The 22,305-nt window shown below is 42.0% G+C and overlaps 1 protein-coding gene across 2 annotated transcripts; it reads right to left on the bottom strand.

Moving 5' to 3' along the window:
* Window positions 1–1,521: 1,521 nt before the first annotated feature.
* wasla (WASP like actin nucleation promoting factor a) lies at window positions 1,522–21,357 on the bottom strand. 2 transcript variants are annotated; one of them, XM_080842089.1, is made up of 11 exons: window positions 21,007–21,357; window positions 17,389–17,523; window positions 16,895–16,981; window positions 15,417–15,513; window positions 13,651–13,674; window positions 9,183–9,363; window positions 7,908–7,950; window positions 5,008–5,161; window positions 3,905–4,461; window positions 3,434–3,542; window positions 1,522–2,521 (listed from the first exon to the last, which is right to left on the bottom strand). In XM_080842089.1, exons 1-11 carry the CDS (start codon window positions 21,109–21,111, stop codon window positions 2,460–2,462), a joined length of 1,554 nt encoding a protein of 517 aa, XP_080698215.1. In that variant the 5' UTR covers window positions 21,112–21,357; the 3' UTR covers window positions 1,522–2,459. The 2 variants fall into 2 exon arrangements, with proteins under 2 accessions (XP_080698215.1, XP_080698216.1); XM_080842090.1 differs by lacking the exon at window positions 13,651–13,674.
* Between the last annotated feature and the right edge of the window lie 948 nt (window positions 21,358–22,305).

Here is a 22,305-nt window from a genome sequence, read left to right as displayed (position 1 = left end):
TATTCACACATAGCATCAAAACAACCCAACGACTAGCCTGGTCTAATCTGTGAAAGGCAAGGCAATGCAGTTGTTTGTACAGGTGGGGAAAAGTGCAGACACCTAATCTCTGCTTCTAAAAGTCATTAGACACAGGCAGTCTGGGAGTGGGGGTGGTTAAAGCAGAACTATCTGTAGTTGACAGCCAGCCTGGCCCTGAAAATACCTCCTACTTATTGCTTCTAAAAATAGTCAGACATTTACACCGCTGTCACAGTAAGACTAAAGGGCTGAGGTGCCTTGGCAGAGAAAGGGAGAGCTCATCAACCAAGCAAATTACAGAAACTGGATTTTTCTAATATCAGAATGGATTTTAGTGTCCTGACACCATAGTGAACAGACTAACTCACATACATAACAATAGTCCTGCCTTTACCCATGGGGCAGGGAATTTCTTTTTGTTAATACAATTTATCCCAATGTATTTCCAGTGTTTCTAATGATCCTAACCAGTTCTAATTTAGATTCATATGTGACATGGATAGTGGAAGGACAGAGAGGTGTGATATTATTAGAATTAGTTTGACAGAATGGTATCACCACACAATGTGTCCTCTCACTGGGAAGCTCTGTCATGTGCTAAACGCTTCACTGCTTTATCCCTCTGCCCCCCTCCCTCTCTATTTTGTTTAGACAGCCTGAATAATACTTCAACTTTGCCAGCCATTTCACAGGTAAATGCCACCAGAGTTAGTACATACATAATACCATGGGGTTGTGAAAGAAACAATGTGTGAAAGAAACAACAATGCTTGTAAAGGTCTATAAGTGATGAAACTGAACCCTATTTCAATATAAATTTATAATAATAATATATTGTAATAATATGTCACCTCAGAGCGGCAGCTTTTGATGTTTTAAGTTCATCTTAACTCTTTCCATGGCCAAGATAAAACTGGAGTTAACTAAAATGTTGGATATTCATCTAACGTTGGTTTAACATTAACGTCACCATGCCAAAAATAAATGTGTATATAACTACTGTGACCGTTAAAAGTGCTTTGCTCTGTTATTTGTCTGATATTAAACAGAGCCTGTAATTACTTGTTAGAATATATTACATACTCTGGAGTTCTTAAATCTACAGAATAGAGTACTTATGTATGTACTGATAACTAGTAACCACAGCTCTTGAGGACATGAGGAAGCAAGTGGATGACTATATGCTAGTATTAAAATGAACCATATCCATAGTGTTAAGAGTTCAGTGGTGTCAAGTATGGCATTAATGACGTCACACCCAACTATGGCACTATAGACCTTCACACCCAACTATGTCATTAATGACCTTCACACCCTCCACCCAACTATGGCACTTATGACCTTCACACCCTCCCAAACTAAAATGAAAGTGTGTTGTAAATAATATTTATTTGTGTATACAATTTAGTATTCTCATTCCAACCCCTGTTCCAAGGTTGGAAGTCAATATTATGTTTTTGTAATGCGGCACAAACATAAAAAAAATCATCAACCAGACAGCACTGTTAAAACAGCTTCATTTTAATTTGCCTGTGGCAGTCAGTTAATCAAAGACGCCCTTTAAAGAAATTAGTATATGAGAGTTGTGTCAACTGCTTTTGTTTGGCAGCAAATTGGCATGGAGGTTGATACTGTGAAGGTGGGCAGCTGGCTAACCTTGAAGAAGAAATCCGGGTGTCCCAAAATAAGAAATCCCAAAACAAGAAATGCAGGTGTCTTCTCATAGTTCATATCACAGAGAGGACAAAGAGCATCGGACCCATACCTAAAGCTATTTATCAGAAGTCTCCCATCTCTGGAGTCTTCCTGTTTCATGTGCATTTTAAACAAGTCACAGTGACACATCGCCGTCCTCTATTAACTCACTTAAGTGAACATAGCTCACTGTGTGAATTTCCTCTTCTCATCCGTGCAAACAAAAAAATAAAAATAAAAATATATATAACAGCCTTGAATAGCCTTGTGTAGGTTTTTACATGAGTGACTACAGTGGCTACATATCTCATATAAGAGCATTCTTTTCAACAAAATGTACAGTGCTACACTAAGACTTGAAAAAAAGGTAGAGAAAAGTTGGGTATGAAAATAGTGTTATCTTCGTCATTATTCAAACAAATTTCAACATGAAGGGTGTGGTCCATCTCCCTTCCTCGTTAGTGAGGGAACGATAACAAAAACAAAACATTCTAATAGACTAACTACAACAGAACACAACCTTGTACATAACTGCGTTGGGAATCCTGAAGATCACTTAACAGAGGATACGTGACAACCCTTTAAAAATTAAATGAGGTATTGCACAGATGAATCAAAAAGGAACCAAAGCAACAAAATATACAGCAAAATGCCAGACCATTTACACAGGTTGAATTTCATTTTGGAAGCATGAGAAATGTAGTGTCAGTTATTGTTTAGGTCAAGGTAAATGGCAAAGGAAACTAGTCATCCCATTCATCGTCATCTTCAAAGTCTTCGTCGTCATCATCATCATCATCTTCATCTGAAAAGAGGAAGATTGCACATTTTTTTTTTTTTAAACTGAAAATGTTACACAGACAAAGTGTAATTTCAATCATGCAGGGTGCAGAATGCAACTACAAGGGTGTGGACGAAAACATTTTAAGACACATTTCAACAAGGATTTCAAGATTAGGACAGCTTGCCATCATTTCAAAAAACAGTTATACTGCATTGTGGCAGGAATTTTTGCTGAAGCTCAAAAGAAGGTGGGTCTTTCAGAAAGACAATAATCTCAACTTGAGTCGGTGGAAGAGGAAAGTCTGGATTTGGAACTGGCAGGGTCAAAGTATGGATCTGAATTCAACAGAACTATGGTGGCAGAACCTGAAGCAGGAGGGTCGTGTACCAAAGCCCACCACCAGCACTGGGTTGAAGAGCGTTTGTGAAGGTCGAGGACAAACTTACTCCACATTGTGTGGCAGCAACCAAGGGAAATATTGGTTTGAATTTGTTGAAGGGAGGGGTTTGGTTCACATACTTCTTCCCCCACTACCTTCTTGTAAAGTTACAGTATAAAGGATTTAGTGCCATCTAGTGGTGAGGCTGCAGATTGTAACCAACTAAATACCTCTCTCTTTCCAATTGTGTAGGAGAAGCTACGGTGGCCGCCAGGTACCATAAAAAAAACACTAAAGGCCTCTAGAGCCAGTGTTTTGGTTTTTCCCTGCTGGGCTACAGTAGAAACATGGTGGATAACGAAGGGCTTATTCTAAGCTAACGAAAAACACGATTTGTAATCGAAACCTAATAATGAACACTATGTTCCAAGACTGCTAATAGACTGGCCTGAACCCTCCACACTGCACTTCTCATTTAGGTAATATTCAAACAGATTTTCAGAAATGTTCCCAAACATTCTAGCAGCACAGTGCGTATGGAGGACTGCTCTAACCTGAGGAGCGAATGGCCTTGCTCCTCTTCTTCATGACCTCCATCAGCGCTCCCACTATACCATCAGACAGAGCCGCGGGAGGAGGGCCAGACTCTGGGTCATCAGGCACCTGAACACAAACACACACACACACACACACACACACACACACACACACACACACACACACACACACACACACACACACACACACACACACACACACACACACACACACACACACACCCCCACACACACACCCCCACACACACACAAACACACACACACACACACACACAAACACACACACACACACACACACACACACACTTATATACAGTCTGTAGGGACTACCACTACAAATGTACAAATATCTGTTTATGAAGTGCTACAACTTAAATGTTCCTCTTTTATTCCTCATTAGGCCTGAGAGTAACGTATGCGAACACCTGTGCATTACAGGACTGAGACACATGAGACGGGAGCCCTTACGGTCTTGAGCTGGATGCCTGATCGGATCTGGTCCAGCAGTGCGTCTCGGCCTGGTTTGGAGACCGGTTTGTTGTTCTGCTCCACCTTCTTCAGCTGTGCACCTCCACGAATCTGACTCAGCAAGGCCGACTTGCCACCCGGAGCCATGGGCTCCCCGGCATCCACTCCTTCCATCTCGGGCAGAGGTGGGGGTGGAGGGGGTGGTGGAGGTGGGGGTGGAGCTCCCGCGTTGGACACAGGGGCCGGGGGTGGAGGAGGTGGTGCAGCCTGAGGGGCGAGGGAGGCGTGTGAGGGGGCAGGGGGTGGTGGAGGAGGGTGCCCTCTGAAAGGAGGAGGGGGTGGCGGAGCGCCCATGGCTACCCTGGTGGGGGGTGGAGGGGGTGGCGCTGTGATTGGGGCTCTGGAGGGAGGTGGAGGAGGTGGAGCACCGCGGCCGCGGGCTGGAGGAGGAGGTGGGGGTGGGGGGGTTGAGATGTGAGGTGGGGGAGGTGGAGGGGTTGAGATGTGTGGTGGGGGAGGGGGAGGGGGCCCTCCACGAGATGGAGGAGGTGGTGGAGCTAATAGAGAAAAAGAGGCACTTGAGAGGGATTCTTTATACTCAGTTCAAAGTTATACCCAAACAGTACTATACACTAGCAAGGGTTATTAGTGTAATCGTAAGTTATAGTCAGAGTATGCCCTCTGATGTTTAAGTGGAATAAACCAGTACAGCATAATATGAAAAACCTCTAGAGGGCTCTTCATTACTACTAGTACAACTATTGCAAGGTCTTTAATCATTAACTGCCAAACACCAACATATTTCCTTAACAAACTGACATCATTGACATGAAGACTGGAGCTATTTTTGAGGATATACAGGTCTAATGACCAAGTGTAGAGACTTAGGTGTACCTATGACATCAGCAATGTTCAATGATGTCTAAGTCATACCATCTCTACATTAGTGATGTGAAGACACATCATCTCACGCATCCAGGCCTCACTAGGTCCCTTCTGGCCAAAGGATGCTAAACGCACTGCCATCCCAGACCAGAACAGACCCTTGTTCCAGAGTTCGTTCTCTCTCGTTCTCTCTCTTTCTCTCTCTCTCTCTCTCTCACCTTGTCTCCTCAACTCGTTCTTCACAGCCTCTACTCCTCCCTTCTTCTCGATGAAGTCATAGATGACCTTGGACGTCTCCTTGTCCTTGAGCTGGGCCTCGGAGATGCCACACATATCGAACAGGCTCTTCAGCTCAGGATCCAAATTATTCAGCTGGAATGAGGGAAGGGAGAGAGAGTGTGTGTGTATGTGTGTGTGTGTGTGTTAAAGTGTCCTTCAGTTGGGAAAACATTACCAGGCACATCATGGTGATCTGCCAATCAAATTCATCTATTTCAAGCCTATTGGTTGTGCAAGAAATATGGCTTCAAAATTACCTAGCTAGAAAATAATGCATTTCTGTGGTTCTTTTTGTGTCTAAAGTGTGTGAAAACCCCATTTTGGTAAACATTTTCTCTGGGAACTGGAACCCTCCAATGGTTTCTTTTTCCTAGCTGCTACAAAAAATAAATCACCCTCATCTAAATAAATCAACACATGGTCCTTCACTGCTCTCAGAAATGTGATAGTAATTTAACAAGGTATTTCGGTGAAAAACAACGCACAAAAAGTACTTTCTTTTAAGTCTTTGGCTCCTAAGCAGAACCCAGAGTGACTATATGGCCTACAGCTCTTTGCCATGCAGTAAAAAAACTAACATTCATGAGACCTGAGTGTCTGTGCCACCCCCATGTGAGGAATGGTCTCAGCATGGCCACCCTCATAAACATGGTCTGCTCCACCACTGCACAGCCTCTCCACATAATGTCCACATTAAAGGGACTATCCAAGTCATGCCCACATTAAAGTCATGTCCCCATTATGTCCACATTAGAGTCATGTCCACATTAAAGTGACTGTCCGAGTTACGTCAACATTCAAGGAACTAGGGGTGGGAATCACAGGTATTAGCACCCCATTTGTCCTATGATATTGATATATATATGGGCCATTCTACCAAATTCGTGTAATATGTAGTCCCTCAACAATAAAAACTATTTACAAAACAATTAGGTATTAAGGCATAGATATTTACTAAGAAAATGCTATGGTCTATATAAACCCAATGCATTAAATGAGATAGTGATAAGCTAAAGATATACAAAATCATCATTTATAGGGTACTTTCTATTGGGAAGTAGCTGTCCCCAACCCTGATTTTTTTCAATGATTTAATTTCAAAGATCTTTATGATTGGGCTGAAATAGAACTTGGAATATTTAGATGTATTGTGGGTTTAATTTTTAAATCAATTAACTATACTCAAAAAATCATGTCCCTAGTTTTCATGTCACTACCGAAACACAAGAGTTTTAGTCCATTGGCTGAGCCTGTGTTTTAGCCACGACCCTGCATTTTTGACCATGCAGTGACACTACATCCCTGTCCCTCATGGTTGAATGGTAAGCAGCTAAATCCCATAGTTTTTGTATAAATGTGTTCCAAAGTCTGAAAATCGACGTGTAACCTTAAGAATTGTCAATACCGAAACCCCTGTTTTCTTCAATTAAGTAAACCTTTTGGGGTTTCATGCAAAATCTTATGTTTGTATGTGTGTACACCTCTTCAAAGATTTGTTTGCAAGCCGTGTGCTTGCTAGAATTATTTATTTTTGCTTAAAGTTAGCTAGAATTGTCACTACCGAAACAGTCACTACCGAAACATATGGTAGTGATGATTTCGGTAGTGACAAAATGAAATGGTAAGTAGTTCAATCCCATCATTTTTAAATAAATGTGTTGTGTGGACTATAGGGTGGGCCAGAGCACCTTTTGGAAGATTTTGGGAGAGAAATTAACATCCATCCAACAGTGCAGTCACTACCGAAACAGATAAATTACACTTGAAAATTTGGTAAAAATTTCATTTTTATGGATTTCATTGTAAAAACCTTCAAGAAATATTTGTAAAAATACTCTTCAGAGAAGGGAAGGAAACACAATCTGAACAGATCAATAATAATACTTTTTTACAACAGTAAATGTGATGTTTCGGTAGTGACATTTTTTGGAAGAGGAAAAACATTCCAACACATTTTGAAAATACAATATAAAAATTGACTGTTCTTTTACTAGATATGTGTACTTTAGATATGGTACAATATACATACGGACAAAGTTTTGGGAAAAAAACATAAAAAAATTCAAAATATTTCCGACGTGACTTTGCACCAATTCGGTAGAATGGCCAATACTTCACATGAAAGTTATGGTATTTAAAACAATAGTATAGTTCACTCTAATCCACTGATCCAGTGTCTGCCAGTTCCAATTGTGTTTCATGATAGTGTAACTAGCCCAGACAGTGTCAGACCTGACCCCTCTCGTTATCGGACAGTAGCCCACTGTGTGGAGTAAATATGCCTGTGTGCATATCTGAAATTCATCATACTTTCTGCCCCATGACTAGAGCATTGAGATGGTTAGAGTAAGTGTGTGGGTTTCACAGCTGCCTATAGCACATGTTCCCCTTCTCAGTGCTCTGGGCCAGTGTAAATGTGTCAATATTGGAATGTACTGATAGGATTTTTGTAATCTCATATTCACACCGTCCTTACGCATCCGAATAGCTGAATTAAATTAAGTCCAACCTAGAGTTTCATTATTGGGATGTGGGTGTTGATTTCTAGCACAAGTCATGTTAGCGACTGTCTGTTTTCCTGTTTGAGTGTGTGTGTTCATAGAGACAGACACAAGGCTTTAGTTTCTGTGGAGTGGGAAGCAGAAGGCATGACAGCATCAGTATGTGCTTATAGTCTGTGTGGAACATAAAGGCTTTGTGCCATTGCATCATGCCATGACCACATGGGCCAGCTCTGTGCTTCCCAGTGCTACACTGCATAGGGAAGTGTGTGTGTGTGTGTGTGTGTGTGTGTGTGTGTGTGTGTGTGTGCAGGACAAGCCATTATTGTGGTACTCACATCAAAGCCTGTGTTTGGGTCCCAGCCCACGTGGCCAACGTGCCTAGAAGAGAACACGAGGCGGTCCTTGGTGAATACACACACAGTATGTAGAGACAGTAAACAGACACAAGTACACCCGCACACATGCACCAAACATGCATGGATACACACAAATGAAGGCACTGGGAAAAAATGTCATTGAGCATCCCCTTCCCCACCACCGCAACCACATATTAGCCACCAGAGTGAGTACTAACTGAGAGACAGGGAAAACACCGCATACGAGCCACCAGTGAGCACTAACACTTGAGCCACCAGAGTGAGCACTAACTGAGAGACACCACATATGAGCCACCAGAGTGAGAACTAACTGAGAAACACCACATATGAGCCACCAGAGTGAGAACTAACTGAGAAACACCACATATGAGCCACCAGAGTGAGAACTAACTGAGAAACACCACATATGAGCCACCAGAGTGAGCACTAACTGAGAAACACCACATATGAGCCACCAGAGTGAGAACTAACTGAGAAACACCACATATGAGCCACCAGAGTGAGAACTAACTGAGAAACACCACATATGAGCCACCAGAGTGAGAACTAACTGAGAAACACCACATATGAGCCACCAGAGTGAGAACTAACTGAGAAACACCACATATGAGCCACCAGAGTGAGCACTAACTGAGACAGGAAAAAGACAACATGTGAGCCACCAGAGTGTGCTCTAACTGAGAAACAGTGAAAACACCACATATGAGCCACCAGAGTGAGCACTAACTGAGAGACACCACATATGAGCCACCAGAGTGAGCACTAACTGAGAGACACCACATATGAGCCACCAGAGTGAGCACTAACTGAGAGACACCACATATGAGCCAACAGAGTGAGCACTAACTGAGAGACACACCACATGAGCCACCAGAGTGAGCACTAACTGAGACAGGGAAAACACAACATACTGAGCTCAAATGACACCAACTCTAATAACACCGCAAAGTCCCCCCCCTCCAGACAGGGGGGGACAGAGCTGACAAATAGCATCATACACTGCTACAGCACTATGGGAGGAGCCAACAGGAGGCAGAGGACCACTGGGATATTATCTAAAAGACTAAAGGTTAAGTGTTTCAATAGTCTAAACAAACTAACTTAACAGACTTTGTGAAATTAACGATGAAGGAATAATAAAACAAACTCACACATGTTATTACAATCAATCTCAGCCCCTCTCTATTAACCGGCCAAACTAAACGAGAGAGGAAGAGATAGTTGAGTACTCACTGGAAGTTGCTGGGGGTGCCGATGTCAGCCTTGGTTAGCCTCTTCCGCTTGCCCTTGACTTTCTTCTCCTTCTTGCCCAGGCTGCTGTGGACCATGTTGTTGATGTGAGAGTTGTTGTGGAAGCGGCCATTGTTGATCTCCGGGTTCTTAATGTCAACGGTTGCCATGAGTAACGGCGGTCCTGGGAAAGAAGGTAAACGAGGGGAGGGGGTGTCAGCGTGTCGGACGCCAGTCTCTCATGGATGTCCAACTTGTCCAGGGCTTGAATGCACAACATGGAGCTATGCGAGCTGGGCAAGGGCGTCAAAGCTTGCAGATGCCATGGGGCCACGGAACAATACAGCTCTGTTCTCACACGTGGAGATGCTGTGGGGGACTTGCAAAGTTGGGAGTGGGAGTTTACAGGCCAGCAATCACACACTGTCAAGCAGCTAGAGCAGACCTGACTTTCCATCATAATAATACAGATATGAGACATGGATACACGTAGGGCTGGGCGATATGGAAAAAAACATATATCACGATATGGATTATTTTATATCACGATAGCGATATACATCACGATATGCCCTCTTGCTCTACTGGATAGGGGTGTACTTAAAAGTGTGATCCATCACGACCTGTACCACAATTACGCAGATTGTACTGAACGTTTCCATTGAATCTTTAAATAGTAAGATTAAAACAAAGTGCATGTAGTGACATTAAGTCCAGTGCTTGTGGCTTTCAGTGGTTCTTTAATGTACTTTCAGAAGATAAATCAAGTGTTAAAAAACTTTCTTTTCAATGTTTGTTCATATGTTATAGCAATAATGATGAGAAAAACATTTTCTTATATGGCCACGTATAAAAATAAGAAAATTAAGGAGTTGGCCATTACACATACGGCCCATTGACCGCTTCAGCCCGTTGGTGCAACAGTGAAGACGGTCCTGTAAACAAACGCAAGTAAACGATGGAGCTGCGTTTTATCTGGATAAAAAGCATATTAGTGTTTACATTTCCCAACCAATTTCATTTTTATCTTCAAGGGTTTATGATCTACTAGGAGTACCAAAAAAAACCCTCCATGCTACTTAGAATCTAGATAGTTAAGCTATAAACGCCATAGACACACATGTATGCTATATGTCTATGATAATCGCTGCTGCTCACTGTTCTTGTGCTCCCACAGCTCCTTCACTTTTGAAATACTGAAAAGAAATCTAAACTAACGAAATAGTGCATCTTAAACTACTACTATTTGACCATCATTGAGAAAAATGGAACAGAATCTGCTAATAAATGGCTACACTTGTATTATAGGCTACTCGTATTATACGGCTCTTCAAAATGTTCAAAAAAGTTCCGTTGATTTGAATGGGCCACCCCAGCATTTGCACGTCTGTAATGTCTTGATTTTCACTGCTGCGATAAAGTAATGACGCTGTCATTAGCAATGGGTGTCGATGCCCAATTGTATAACAGCGGCTCCTGCAGCGCGTCCATCATTCATTTTTTTTTTAAAACCAGAATTACATTTCGCGGGGTCTCACCGTCAATCATGTCGCAAACGTATGATGCAAAGCGTGCAAAGCGTGACTTTTCACAATAACATACCACAGCATCTCAAACAATTAGAATGGGTAACTTTGAAAGGTGGAGTTCCTCAAAACTAAAATGCAGCCATACCAACTGTGGTATTCTTAAAAAGCAACAGGGTAAAGGGATAATGCAAATAAATGCAATATGATGCCTGAAAGAGAAATTACATTTTTATTTGAAACTTGAAATCTACAGCACCTTCAAGTGGAGACAATAGCACTTAACTAAAGCCACCCAGCAGAAATCAATTCAAAGCCCCATCATCAAGGGCTTCACAGCAGCTTCCAGCCTAGTGGAGTTGCCACCCATTCTGGGGTTGTTTACCTGAGATGTGGGTACACCCCCTACGCTGGGCGCCCCCCATGGCCACAGGGTCAGTACCATGCACAACACCCGCGTCCTGCTGCTTCCCTCCCAGAGGGACACTGCATCCAGCTCCGAGAGGACACTTCCAGATCTGCCTGAGCCCGTGGACGAAGAGACAGCGAAGAACTGGTCCCCAAGTGACACCAGGTACTGGAGGGGCACTAAGCAGCGGTCTCGATCAGGCAAGCTATTTAGGAAATCCTGATATGGTGTACAGAGGAAGGTGGTGCCGAACATCATCGCCCCTGCAGCGCATTGTTGTCCCACCAGACACACCCAAGATAGTCCACTGAGCTCTTAAAAGGTCGGCAGAGAGGAACTGATTTAGGATCAGAAGCCACATTAAAAGACCAAAACAGCAAACCATTCCCCAGAAAGCATCCGCAGCCCCAACCCTCCACTCCACTTTTGACTCCTGATGAGCCTCCTTCAGCACGGTTTCTCTGACTGAAACGGTAATCCCAATAAATTACACATGCACTGGAATATTATATAATCTCTAAAACCACCATTAATCCTCTATAATCCCCGACATTTGCCCTGAAAATAACCAATCATGATCCATCTGGAACTGACCACGTAACTCCAAATAAATGACAGTTTGTTCTTTGCCTCCTAATGACACTCCTTATATAAATATATATAAACCCAGGTGTTTATTTCATTACTATGGGAAGTTAAATCCACAGGATTGAAGAGGAAACAAAGATGACAAACTGAAGACTGCAGCACAGCAATGCATGATGTTCACATTTGTGTTTTTGTTGTGTTTGCAGGGTTCACCCCAAGAACAGGTCCTGGGACATGTTGGACAATAACCAAGGGATTCTAAAGGTATAGAAACCATAGCACAGCCTTTGCATTATTCAGCACCACTATGAGCATAATGCCAACCTCAAGAAACAGAAGACAGCTGTGCTTTTTCAGTATACCACAGTGATCTAGGATGCAGCAGCAAATTATCCAAGACTATGGTAACAATATAATAATTATAATATATGTAGGTGACCCAGGTCATGAAAAAAACTGGATAAATATCGGTTAAGTAAAAAACTACACAGATAGCTAGTTCGAATGCCACAGAGCCAGTCTGGCCTCTTTCCAGTCGTTCAAGGAAGGAAGGCATGAAAGGTTTATTGACTGTTGAGCATAGAGATCACAAGACGAGTTATATGACAATCATTAACCTGTCTCTCTTTCATGCTCAACACTCTGGCGACAGAAAGTAAAATGGCAAGAGCACATACGGAAACTGCCTCAGGGGTCACAGAGGGCAAATCTGTTGACTTGGCAGTTTCACACAGTGTTATGAGGCTGGAATGTCACCATGATCCCATCAGAGAGGCTGAACAGAGAAGACCCTCAAGAGCTTGAGGCCAGCTCAAGTGTGAGTTTGAACACCTCAAACCTCGTGGAGAGCTTGGCAGTCTGAACAAGGGACCAGAAGTTTCTCCATCTATTCAAGATGACAGTACACACAGCAAGTTCATCTTTAACACACAGCGTCCTCCCATACAACAGCAGTGGCTGTGAGATGGTTTCTGAGGTTAGTAGCGCAGTGGAAGGCATCATCAACACTTCAAGGAGGACACGGCACACGGCACACAACAACACAACCACAAACAGTTACAAACAAGCTGTTCATAAGCTAATAATTAGAGTGCATGTCAGGCACGGCAGATAATAGCATCCAAGAAAGAACCTGCATGTGTGCCTGCCACTGTCCATGTGTAATTTGCAGCATGTTCTTGTAGGCCATAACTGTTTATGACTTTGGTCATTCAAACCCCAAAATTCAAATAAAAAATGAATACAACTGAAAACAAAACCCTGTGGTGGATTTACAGTATAATAATATAGTATAAGGCTCTGGGCTCTGTAAAGTGCCTAGAGACAATTGTATTGTTATGGTGCTATATAAATACAATTGAATTAAATTGAATTGAATTGAGTATAAAACAAAACCCTGCCTTTTTGTCTGCCTTTTTAAGGAAAACAGCAGACACTGAAGCTAAATGGTTAAGCACTTAGTGTGAAGCTGCACTGCTGGACTGGACTGGGTATAGAGCTACCAAAGAGAGTAGCTAAGTCAGGTGGAGCTACCATAGAGAGTAGCTGAGTCATGTGGAGCTACCATAGAAAGTAGCTGAATCATTTTGACCTCACATGGCCACTGCAACCTCTGTTTCCTCTGACTGACCCACAGGGATCAGCACAGGGACTTCTGATCTTGGCTTCATGCATCTGGGTCAGGGCCAGGCTCATCTGGGTTGTGCGTCAGTGGACTTGGTGTGTCTGAGTGAGTGGCATGGGTTTGAATGGCTGTGTGCATATGTGTCTTCAGGTGACTCTGTGTACATTGGCATCTGCACTTACACATGGATGCACAAACTTTTTATATTTGCAGACTAATGGGCTAAAATGTCCGCTGTCCTTCTGCTATGACCAGTAATTCAAATGAGCAAAGTAAGGAAGAGCAGAATTGAAGACAGAAAACAGTCTTTCAACATTCACATACCATTGGGGGGGTCGCGTCTTTTTTCTGAAAAACAAAACATGGACATTGTTAAGAATTTGGACGCCCAATCAAAACCACCGGAGTGGCAGTTAGGGGTGCCTGAATGGCAAGCAGAGGGCTAGAAAACGGGTGTTTTAAGTTAGTCTCATGAGTCAAGTGGAAAGATTAAAATGTAGGACAGAGTTCAAAGCCACCCAATCTTGGAGCCCATGTTATCTTTGTCTACCAGGAAGAGAGGTTGTGAAGTGAGCATGACACATGAATGGATGTTCAAAGTTTACTGACTAAACTCAAGATCTTGATATCTGAATGACCAGTGAAATTCTCTGAATGATAAAGTCTGATGTGTTCATTCCAACATTACATGTGACATTGAATGTAATGATTGAATAAATATCCCATTATCCCAACTGGCACATGAAGAGGCACCACACGACCCAACACTGTTTTGTGTTGAGAGCACCCAACCCACAGAGAGAAAATACAACAACAAATCACAGCCTAGCCAGCAGTCCAGAGAGAACTGGACGAAGAGAGAGCAAAGATGAGCAAAAGACTAGATTTAGTTGAAGATGCAGAGATGTACAACTACTAAATGCTCTACAGTCTAGTAAAGAGGAGAGGAGAGAAAGGGAGAGACTTTACAGACCAGCCCACCCCAAAGTATTGGCTTTTCATCAGAATCCAGACAGGAGTTGGAGAAAGCAAAAGGGGCCAGGGGCATGTCTCCCAGGGCCTTCTTGACGCTACTGATGGACCTTAAGATGGACCTTAAGATGGACCTTAACACTTTGTCAGTGGTAAATTGTACCTTAAGATGGACCTTCATTTTTCAAGGTGTTTCCCTAGCTAAGGCATACCTTCTCTTAGAGACAATTTTGTAAGGTTGGTTTGTACTCTTAGGCTAGGACCACACTAGACTTATTTTTTTTGAAAAAAGCGCCGCCTTCGGCGCCTTTTTTACATGCAACTCTATGGGAAAAAGCAAAAAGGCGCCGCCTTTTAAAAACTCCTACCCACCCACTGTCTCATGTTAAACATTTGAGAGAATACAAATGTTGTGTCTGTGTCTAGACGTATACACTGCGCTTTAAAGTAAGTAAGTAAGTAAGACTTTATTTATATAGCACATTACAGTTCATTTTGAATCCCTTGATGATACAGATTTAGAAGCTACTTCTAGTCTACAATTTGGTAGAAATTTGGCAAATTTCCTTTTTTGTTTGACTTTCGTAATATTTCTTGCAGATGTTTTTAATAATGATCACCTGCACTCCAAACTGCCTCATGCTCATCACAGCTACGTGAACAATAATCCATTCCAGAAACAGATTCAGCCTCCATGTGATTTATTTTCTCTAATGATGGCTTTGGAAACCCTTGTAGAAAAATAAACATCTTTAGTAAGGCATACCTTTCAAGTGTTTGTAGAACGCCAAGAGATGCCATCACTGGGAAACACACCTCTTGATGTTACTGGAGCTCAGTTAGAAAGAGAGTTTCCCCAAACCAACAGGGAGGGCCATGCATACATTAACAAATCAAGATGTCAAAACTACTCTACTGAGTTATCCATCCATGCATGTTCAGACCAATGTTCAGTGTCTTTTGCACACATTCTGACAGGATGGAATGAGCAGATGGATAACCAGTGAGGTCCTGAGGTCCTTCAGGATTGGTCATGGTCTCTGTCACTGACGCAAGCACATCATCTCCTCATAGGAGCTGAGCGGAGCCGACACCTCACAGTGGTCCCCCAGACTTACCTGTCCTTCGTGATCGTCGATTAAGCAGGTCAGCAAGGGCTGCTTTAAAGCGCTTGGCCTCCTCTTCACTGGCAAAATTCAGGCCAACCTGGCAGCCCTGGGGGCAGAAGCAGAGTTTTGTCAATATAAAGCAGCTGAGGGTTATTCAACCACAAAACAACAACAACAACATCAACAAACTGAGGGTTTTTCCAGGGTACTGTTCGGCGACGCTCGCTAAGCGGTTTAGCGTGCTAAATTCCAGGCAAAAAAAAGACAACACCCCTTTATCGAGTTCGGCGAATCAACTTCTGATAAATAACCATGATAACCAATCGCTTAGCACTAACCTGCTCCAGCTTTCATGCGCAGCCTGAGACGTGATTTTTAGTTTGCACATGAATACTAACGTTTTCTTTGATCCCAGGAAATTTGAGCACATAACCCATCTCCATTACGGAGATATTGGCGAAAGGTGTTTACGATCTTGATTTTATGTCCCTTCTACAATCACGACGTTATTAACCATACGTCATCAACAAATGCAACTTACATCATTGCAAACGTATAGTTTTGCAAACGTGTCTAGTTTTTGTGCAGTAGGCCTAGTGAATAAAGTCTACCTCAGTCTACTTCACAGCATATAATTTTTGTAGAAAAGGTGGATGCATGATAAGAAGAGAGAAATACACACAATATATTTTCATTGCTTCAAGTTATTGAATTTCTTATCAATACATTTACATTTGGTCATTTCGCAGACGGTTTTATTCAAAGCTATTTACAACGAGATGTCAAATTACAATTACTAGGGAGGCGAAGGGGTTCGAACCAGTGATCTGTAGCATGCAATCCATGAGCTCTAACCGCTGCACCAGTCACATATTAGACATCCGGAAAGATATGACATATTAGACAGCCTAAAGACAGTTTCTTATATTGCTGTCACAGATGTGGCAGTGTTGAATTTTGACATGATTATGGTCTTGAATTCTTCATAACACGTTCATGGTCATATCCTGCCTTAGCGGATAAAAAGATGAGTCTTTTTCTTTGAGTTTAGACTATTATATCGGGAAAAAAAATTATGGTTTTGGTGATCGACCTTTCTTGCCTTTTGAAGTAGGACGTGCACGCACAATATTTAGCCTGGGATAAAATAACTTGACGTATAAATAATTTAGCGCACGTCGCCAGACCGGCTTGGCCTGTTCTCATTTAGCAAGCTATATTATCTCGTGTCGCGAGCTAAATTAATTATCTTAGCTTAAGTTGTACGCCAAACAGGGCCCAGAACATAAAGCTTTGTCCAGTGATTATTAGTTATTAATCTGCTTTGGTGGACACACCTTGGTCTACTTTGCTCCTTTATGAACCACAGATTTGTGGCTAAGATAACGGTACTCATGTAACTTATACTAAAACATATAAGCACAAAGTTACACCAAATGAAATAAGCTTTAAGGATTTACAAGGACCTGGGAAAGAGAAAGACTTACATCTCCTGCAAATGAAATGAAGTATGCTCGGGAACTATTAGGTGCAAAGTTATTATAGAGCTCCTGTTCAAACAGAATTTTCCCCTCCTGAAACAAAAAGCAGACCACTCAGATACAAAAAAGGTATAACATAACATGTTTCTCACAAACACTTGAATCACACAAAACTCCACAACATCGGGACCACTCTCATGTGAAACCGATGCATTTGTATTTGAATTTTGAGTTATTAAAGCCAGGAGTCCTGTTCCCATTTGAACCAATTCTTGTGTTGAATGTGGTTAGATAACACCATTAGCAGGCTTGTGCAGAACCCAAACAGAGTTGCTATGTAGACACACATCTTTACAGTTCTAAATGACCACCGTAAATGATTATGCAATAAAGCTATTTGCATGACGTAATGTCATCTGTATAATTTAGCAAATGAATATGTCTATATGCCTTTGGATTTGTCCGCCACTAGTATGACAAGGGCTGGGATGTGGTCTTACCTTGATGTCATAAACACGGATGAAGTAAGACCTCTGGGGGTTGTCTTTGACCAGGCAGGCTACACCACAGCATCTCTTTACCCAGGCCTGGCTCCGGTCCGCCCCATACACCTGCACAACCGCTGAGCAGAGGGTCTGGAAACAGAGAGATAAATCAGCTATGCTTAAACATTCAAACTCCACTTAAAACTCAACATGTGAAACCACTATCCAACATTCTCTCACGTCTGTGTATTTAATCAGACTATTAAGAAGACTTTTTTCATTCATGTGAACAGTCATACACCACCAATTTACATCACATTGCACACATGCTGGTCATAACTGATCAGTTACAGTATAAAATTCAACCATTAGTGAACCCGTTCAGAGACACAAGACACAACATCCCTTGCTTTTCTGTGACAGTGCAGTGCCTATAACCCTAGTCAGTCATTTTCTCACAGGCTATGTCTCCAATGTAAACCTCTCAGAGAAACATCCTGGCCATAAATTCAAAACTATCACAGAAACATAAAGAGGAAGACCTACTGTTGGGTGCAATATTTCCACAGGCAAACACATGCACACTCAAATGAAAATAACACAAAGACTTTTGGTGGACTAAAAAAAAGTAGATTTACTCAAATTCCAAACAAATATTTTATTATTTTGTGCTTCTCACAAAATCTAAGAACAATGTGAGAGCACAGCAAATAACTTCAGCGCAATATAACATTAAACAGCTTTGCAAACTGTTACTGCAGATAAAAGCCATCCTTGTGGTTACTATGTGACACTGTGCTAGCTCCAGAGTCTTTGTGGAAAAGAGATCAGATTCCTTGAGAAGAGTGCAGAGTAAGCACTGGTGAAGTACTTTAGAAGACTCTCATTTCATGCTGATTTCACAAGCAGGCTGCTGTGATCTTCAACCAGGAGCAGCAGTAGACCCCCCCAGAGCAGGCTATGAGGAGAGGGCCCTTCATAAAGTCCTCTAGAACTAGTTTTCTACTTTTTCGGGGGTAAGACACATCAAAGGTCAAACCAGAACGATAAAGAATAGTGTCATTCTCGTAATAATTGTAAAAGTTGTGCTGTTGGTATTTGTCCCACAAAGACCTCATCTAATATAAATGTTGAACATGTGAGAGGTCCATCACCTTGTGTTACCAATGCATGTGAAGAGAAGATGATCAATCGATTTATTTTTCTCAGCCTCACCAACTCACACAGACTACACTGAGCAATTTGACTTTCTCAGCTCTCTGTGGCTTTCTGGTCACTTTTTAACGTTACCACACCTCCCTCTTTCCTGTATGACGGGAACCCTCAGGAAACAGGTAATGCTGACTAGAGCTTACCACAGATGTGTCAGGACCACAGCTTTAGACAGAGAGAAATGTCTATATCAGCATCAGCACTATGCTCTTTAAATGTTGCAGATCTAGGTTCTTTCCTATAGGAAAGTCCCGCTAAGGAACGTAAAACACCTGAAACTAAGATTCATAAGAACAATGCTGTTATTATGGGATGTCTGGAAACATGGTAGACAATTCAAATCGATGTATTGCACCCATAGAGGGGCAGTCCTTTATTTTAACCATGACCTTTTTCATCGCATTCTGCAAAATTCCCCTCCTCTTTCTCTAGCTGTCTGTCCAGTATGTGTGCATGTTCTTGGCTATGTATTCTACATCAAGACTATTTTCATGTAAGCACTTCCTCAGAAAAGGTTCTTACAAGTGAGTATCTTGAGCCCTGGTCTGGACTTCCTTCATGCCCAGTGCTTGATTTATCTGGTGACAGGAGCCCAACACCGGATGAACACATGACTGCTGAAAGCCAAAACACAGGGCCTTGTATGCAGTCAGCACTCACCCCTATCAAAGCTGCACTGTCATTCTCAATTCATTTGTCTGAAATTGCTGACAGCAGAGCAGAGCAGCCCAGCACAGCCCAGCCTAGCCTAGCCTAGCCTAGCCCAGCCCAGCCCAGCCCAGCCCATTCCAGCCCAGCCCATTCCAGTCCAGCCCATTCCAGTCCAGCCCAGTAACAAACCCGGCTGCAGTATGGGGATTCATGTGTATGATGCCTCTCGTGATAAACTAGTCAGACTGAAAATAACACACACAGAGTGCTAGCATTTCACCCTTCACTTTGTGCACAGAAGGAAACATCATCCCTTCTTCCTCCCAACCCTTCCTCCTACTCATGACTGTCATGTCATGTCTAAGTAGTTATAATAACAGCTCTTTTGGGGCCGTGCCATAGCTAGCTCCTGTCTAAGTTCTTGCCAAGGGGATGATCAACAGAACAGACAATGTACAAGTACAAGTAGTCAGGTGCATTTGGAGATTCTGATGCCTTTTGACAACTCCTGCCTGAAAAAATGTAAGCTACTCTAACCCCCCAAAAGGAACAAATGGATCACAAGGAACAGCACATTCAAAACGATTGTCAAAATGTATATTGGACAACAAAGACTTCTTACTGCCCGTCAAAAAAAAAAGAAATAACAAGGAAACTCTAAAAGGGTGACAGTTCCATCAGTCAAACCCTTAACACCAAAAGGTTAATCCTGATGGTTCCTTCTCTGCAATTTATGAACATGAGGAAGGTCTTCTCACTCCAAACACGTCTACTATTCAACAACAGAAAGAATGGCACCTCAAATCTATGCTTCATGAACACGAGGAAAGTCTTCTCATTCGAAACACGTCTCCTATTCAACAACAGGAAGAATGGCACCTCAAATCTCGGCAGAGACGAGCGCTGACTCAGCAACAAATGTTTGGTTGTTAAAAGCGACATCCTGGAGAAGCTTAACTTCTCTTCTAGCAATGCATTGGAAAATTGTTTTTTTTTAATGAAACTACATGCCAAGAATTTTAGGATACACATTTACAATAGTCTCATATCTGTATCGACATTTTGGTACACAGTCTAGGAATAATCTCTTCCTTCCTGATGTACTGAGAATAGGCCCTGGTCGTACTGCTGTATGTGCAGTCATGTGCATTGCATGTTAGCGTGCTTTAATTACTTCTGTAGACCTGTCTAATTGCATGTAGCTTTAGGCATATCTCTTATACACTTTTGATGAGTATTGTGCTGTTCAACACCAACATTGCATCATGTTTGCTATTCTTCTATTCTTCAGTTTATTTTACAATCAGTTGCAATCTTTCAGCATAATTGCGCTAAATGTTCCAGTCATTTGCATGGCACGACCGAACAGTATCACTCCAGAATTAATTTCCATAGCCTTTACAGCACGAGTTGAAAGTTAGCCTAAAAATAGAGATTTTATTATCAACGTATGGTTTCACCACAGGGAACCAAACATAATGTATAAATCCTTTTGCACTTGCCAGTGAATAGGTTATCAAGCCCTTTGCACGGGGAATCATTCCATAAGGCTGCATTAAATAGGAAAGTAGCTAGGCTAGGTAGCTTGTTCGGCTGTCAAAATCAAAATTCCAAGACATGCTTACTTTCCTGTCTGCCATAGAATCATCAACCTTTACTGGGAAACCATAACTACCCTAATTATCGCAATGTTTTAAAAAGAATAATAGCACAATGCGAAACACCTAAGTATGAAAGCACTTAAATCCAGAAAGTAAACTGTAAACTTACGATGCATTTCCTGCCTAGGTGGTTGAGGAGATATTCGTTCTCTTGTGGTGTGAGAAGTAGGGAGCCAATATTCGCTATTCGCCGCTGGGGAAGATGGTTACTCATGATGGGAATGTTTAATTGATCAAAAACACAACTATGTCTCTAAAAATATGTGTTATATAAAATATATGAAGTCACGGATCTTCATGGTTCATCATGGCCTGTAGCAGGATCATTTCGATGCACTGCTCTGACAACAAGGTGGTAAATTTGTTGTATTCTGAGATTCCCTGGCACTAGACTAACCTAATCGCTACATTCACAGTTTACAGGAAAATATTGTGAAAACAATTCAAGCTAAACTTTCATTTCTGAAGTCCAACAGCAACAACGATTCCTCAATCCAACATGGCAGGAGGAAGAATGAACTACTTTGGAAGTTTTGGGCGGGGGGGACGATGATTTGTCTACAACATTTGTCTAGAATCCCTTTTAAAAAATAGAATGAATTGAAAAGAAAATGCCTTAATAATATTACTAAAAACAAAAGATAGCATTAGAAAACAAACATGCATTTCCGCAATTGTACAGGTCCTCTTACTGAAACATAAAAACAACGATTTACAATATGGTCTTTCCCTGTTTTCCTGTGGATTGTGCAGTATGCGGATGGGTGCGCACAGAGCAAGCACAGAACAGGGCGGAGACTGCAGTAGGTGGCGCACATGTATTACAGTAAAGGTAGCTAGTCCCCATTACCACGCTTTCAATGGGACTCCGGTGATGTATACTTATTGATTAAAGTGTTACCAAAGATCCTCTGTACAGTGGCACCCGAATAGTTTCAGATGTAACTTCTCTTCCAGCTCTGAGCCTATAGGCGGCTGCATATATGAAAAAAAAAAACACACCTAACCAATGTTCCCTCTAAGCCAGTTAGGGTTTAACAATCTGAGCATCAAAGGGGATGTAGGCTAGGTAATACACATTTAAAAATACTGACATGTCTGACAACCAAGCCGGATGTGCGTTAGAATGTTTACATACTAAATTACCAAAACATACTACATACACTTACATACTATTCCTTTAGCTCTCTTGCTGGTCTCTGCTCCAGCAGTTAACTTGAGGGGGGTTATCAAGGTGAAACATGAATTTGGCATAGATCAGACACCTCCCTGATGGTAATGAATGATGGACAAGAACATGCCTGCATTTCTTTGAAGGAGATAACTTGAAGAGATAACTCTTTCTGGACAAATCTCCAACTCCAGTAGTGGTAGAAATGCTCCTCCAGCACTGCTCTCTTCATTCTTT

Source organism: Sprattus sprattus, assembly GCF_963457725.1.
Source record: "Sprattus sprattus genome assembly, chromosome: 7".
NCBI lineage: Eukaryota > Metazoa > Chordata > Actinopteri > Clupeiformes > Clupeidae > Sprattus > Sprattus sprattus.
This window is presented reverse-complemented; position numbering and strand designations above follow the sequence as displayed.

What these genes read in the sequence shown, in the direction of transcription:
- wasla (XM_080842089.1), bottom strand. Translation starts at nt 21,111, where the DNA reads ATGAGTAACCATCTTCCCCAGCGGCGAATAGCGAATATTGGCTCCCTA. An exon ending in TCCGTGTTTATGACATCAAG is followed by an intron (nt 16,982 to 17,388) that starts GTAAGACCACAT and finishes TTTTTGTTTCAG; the next exon opens with GAGGGGAAAATTCTGTTTGA. An exon ending in AAGACGCGACCCCCCCAATG is followed by an intron (nt 9,364 to 13,650) that starts GTATGTGAATGT and finishes CTTCTTTCCCAG; the next exon opens with GACCGCCGTTACTCATGGCA.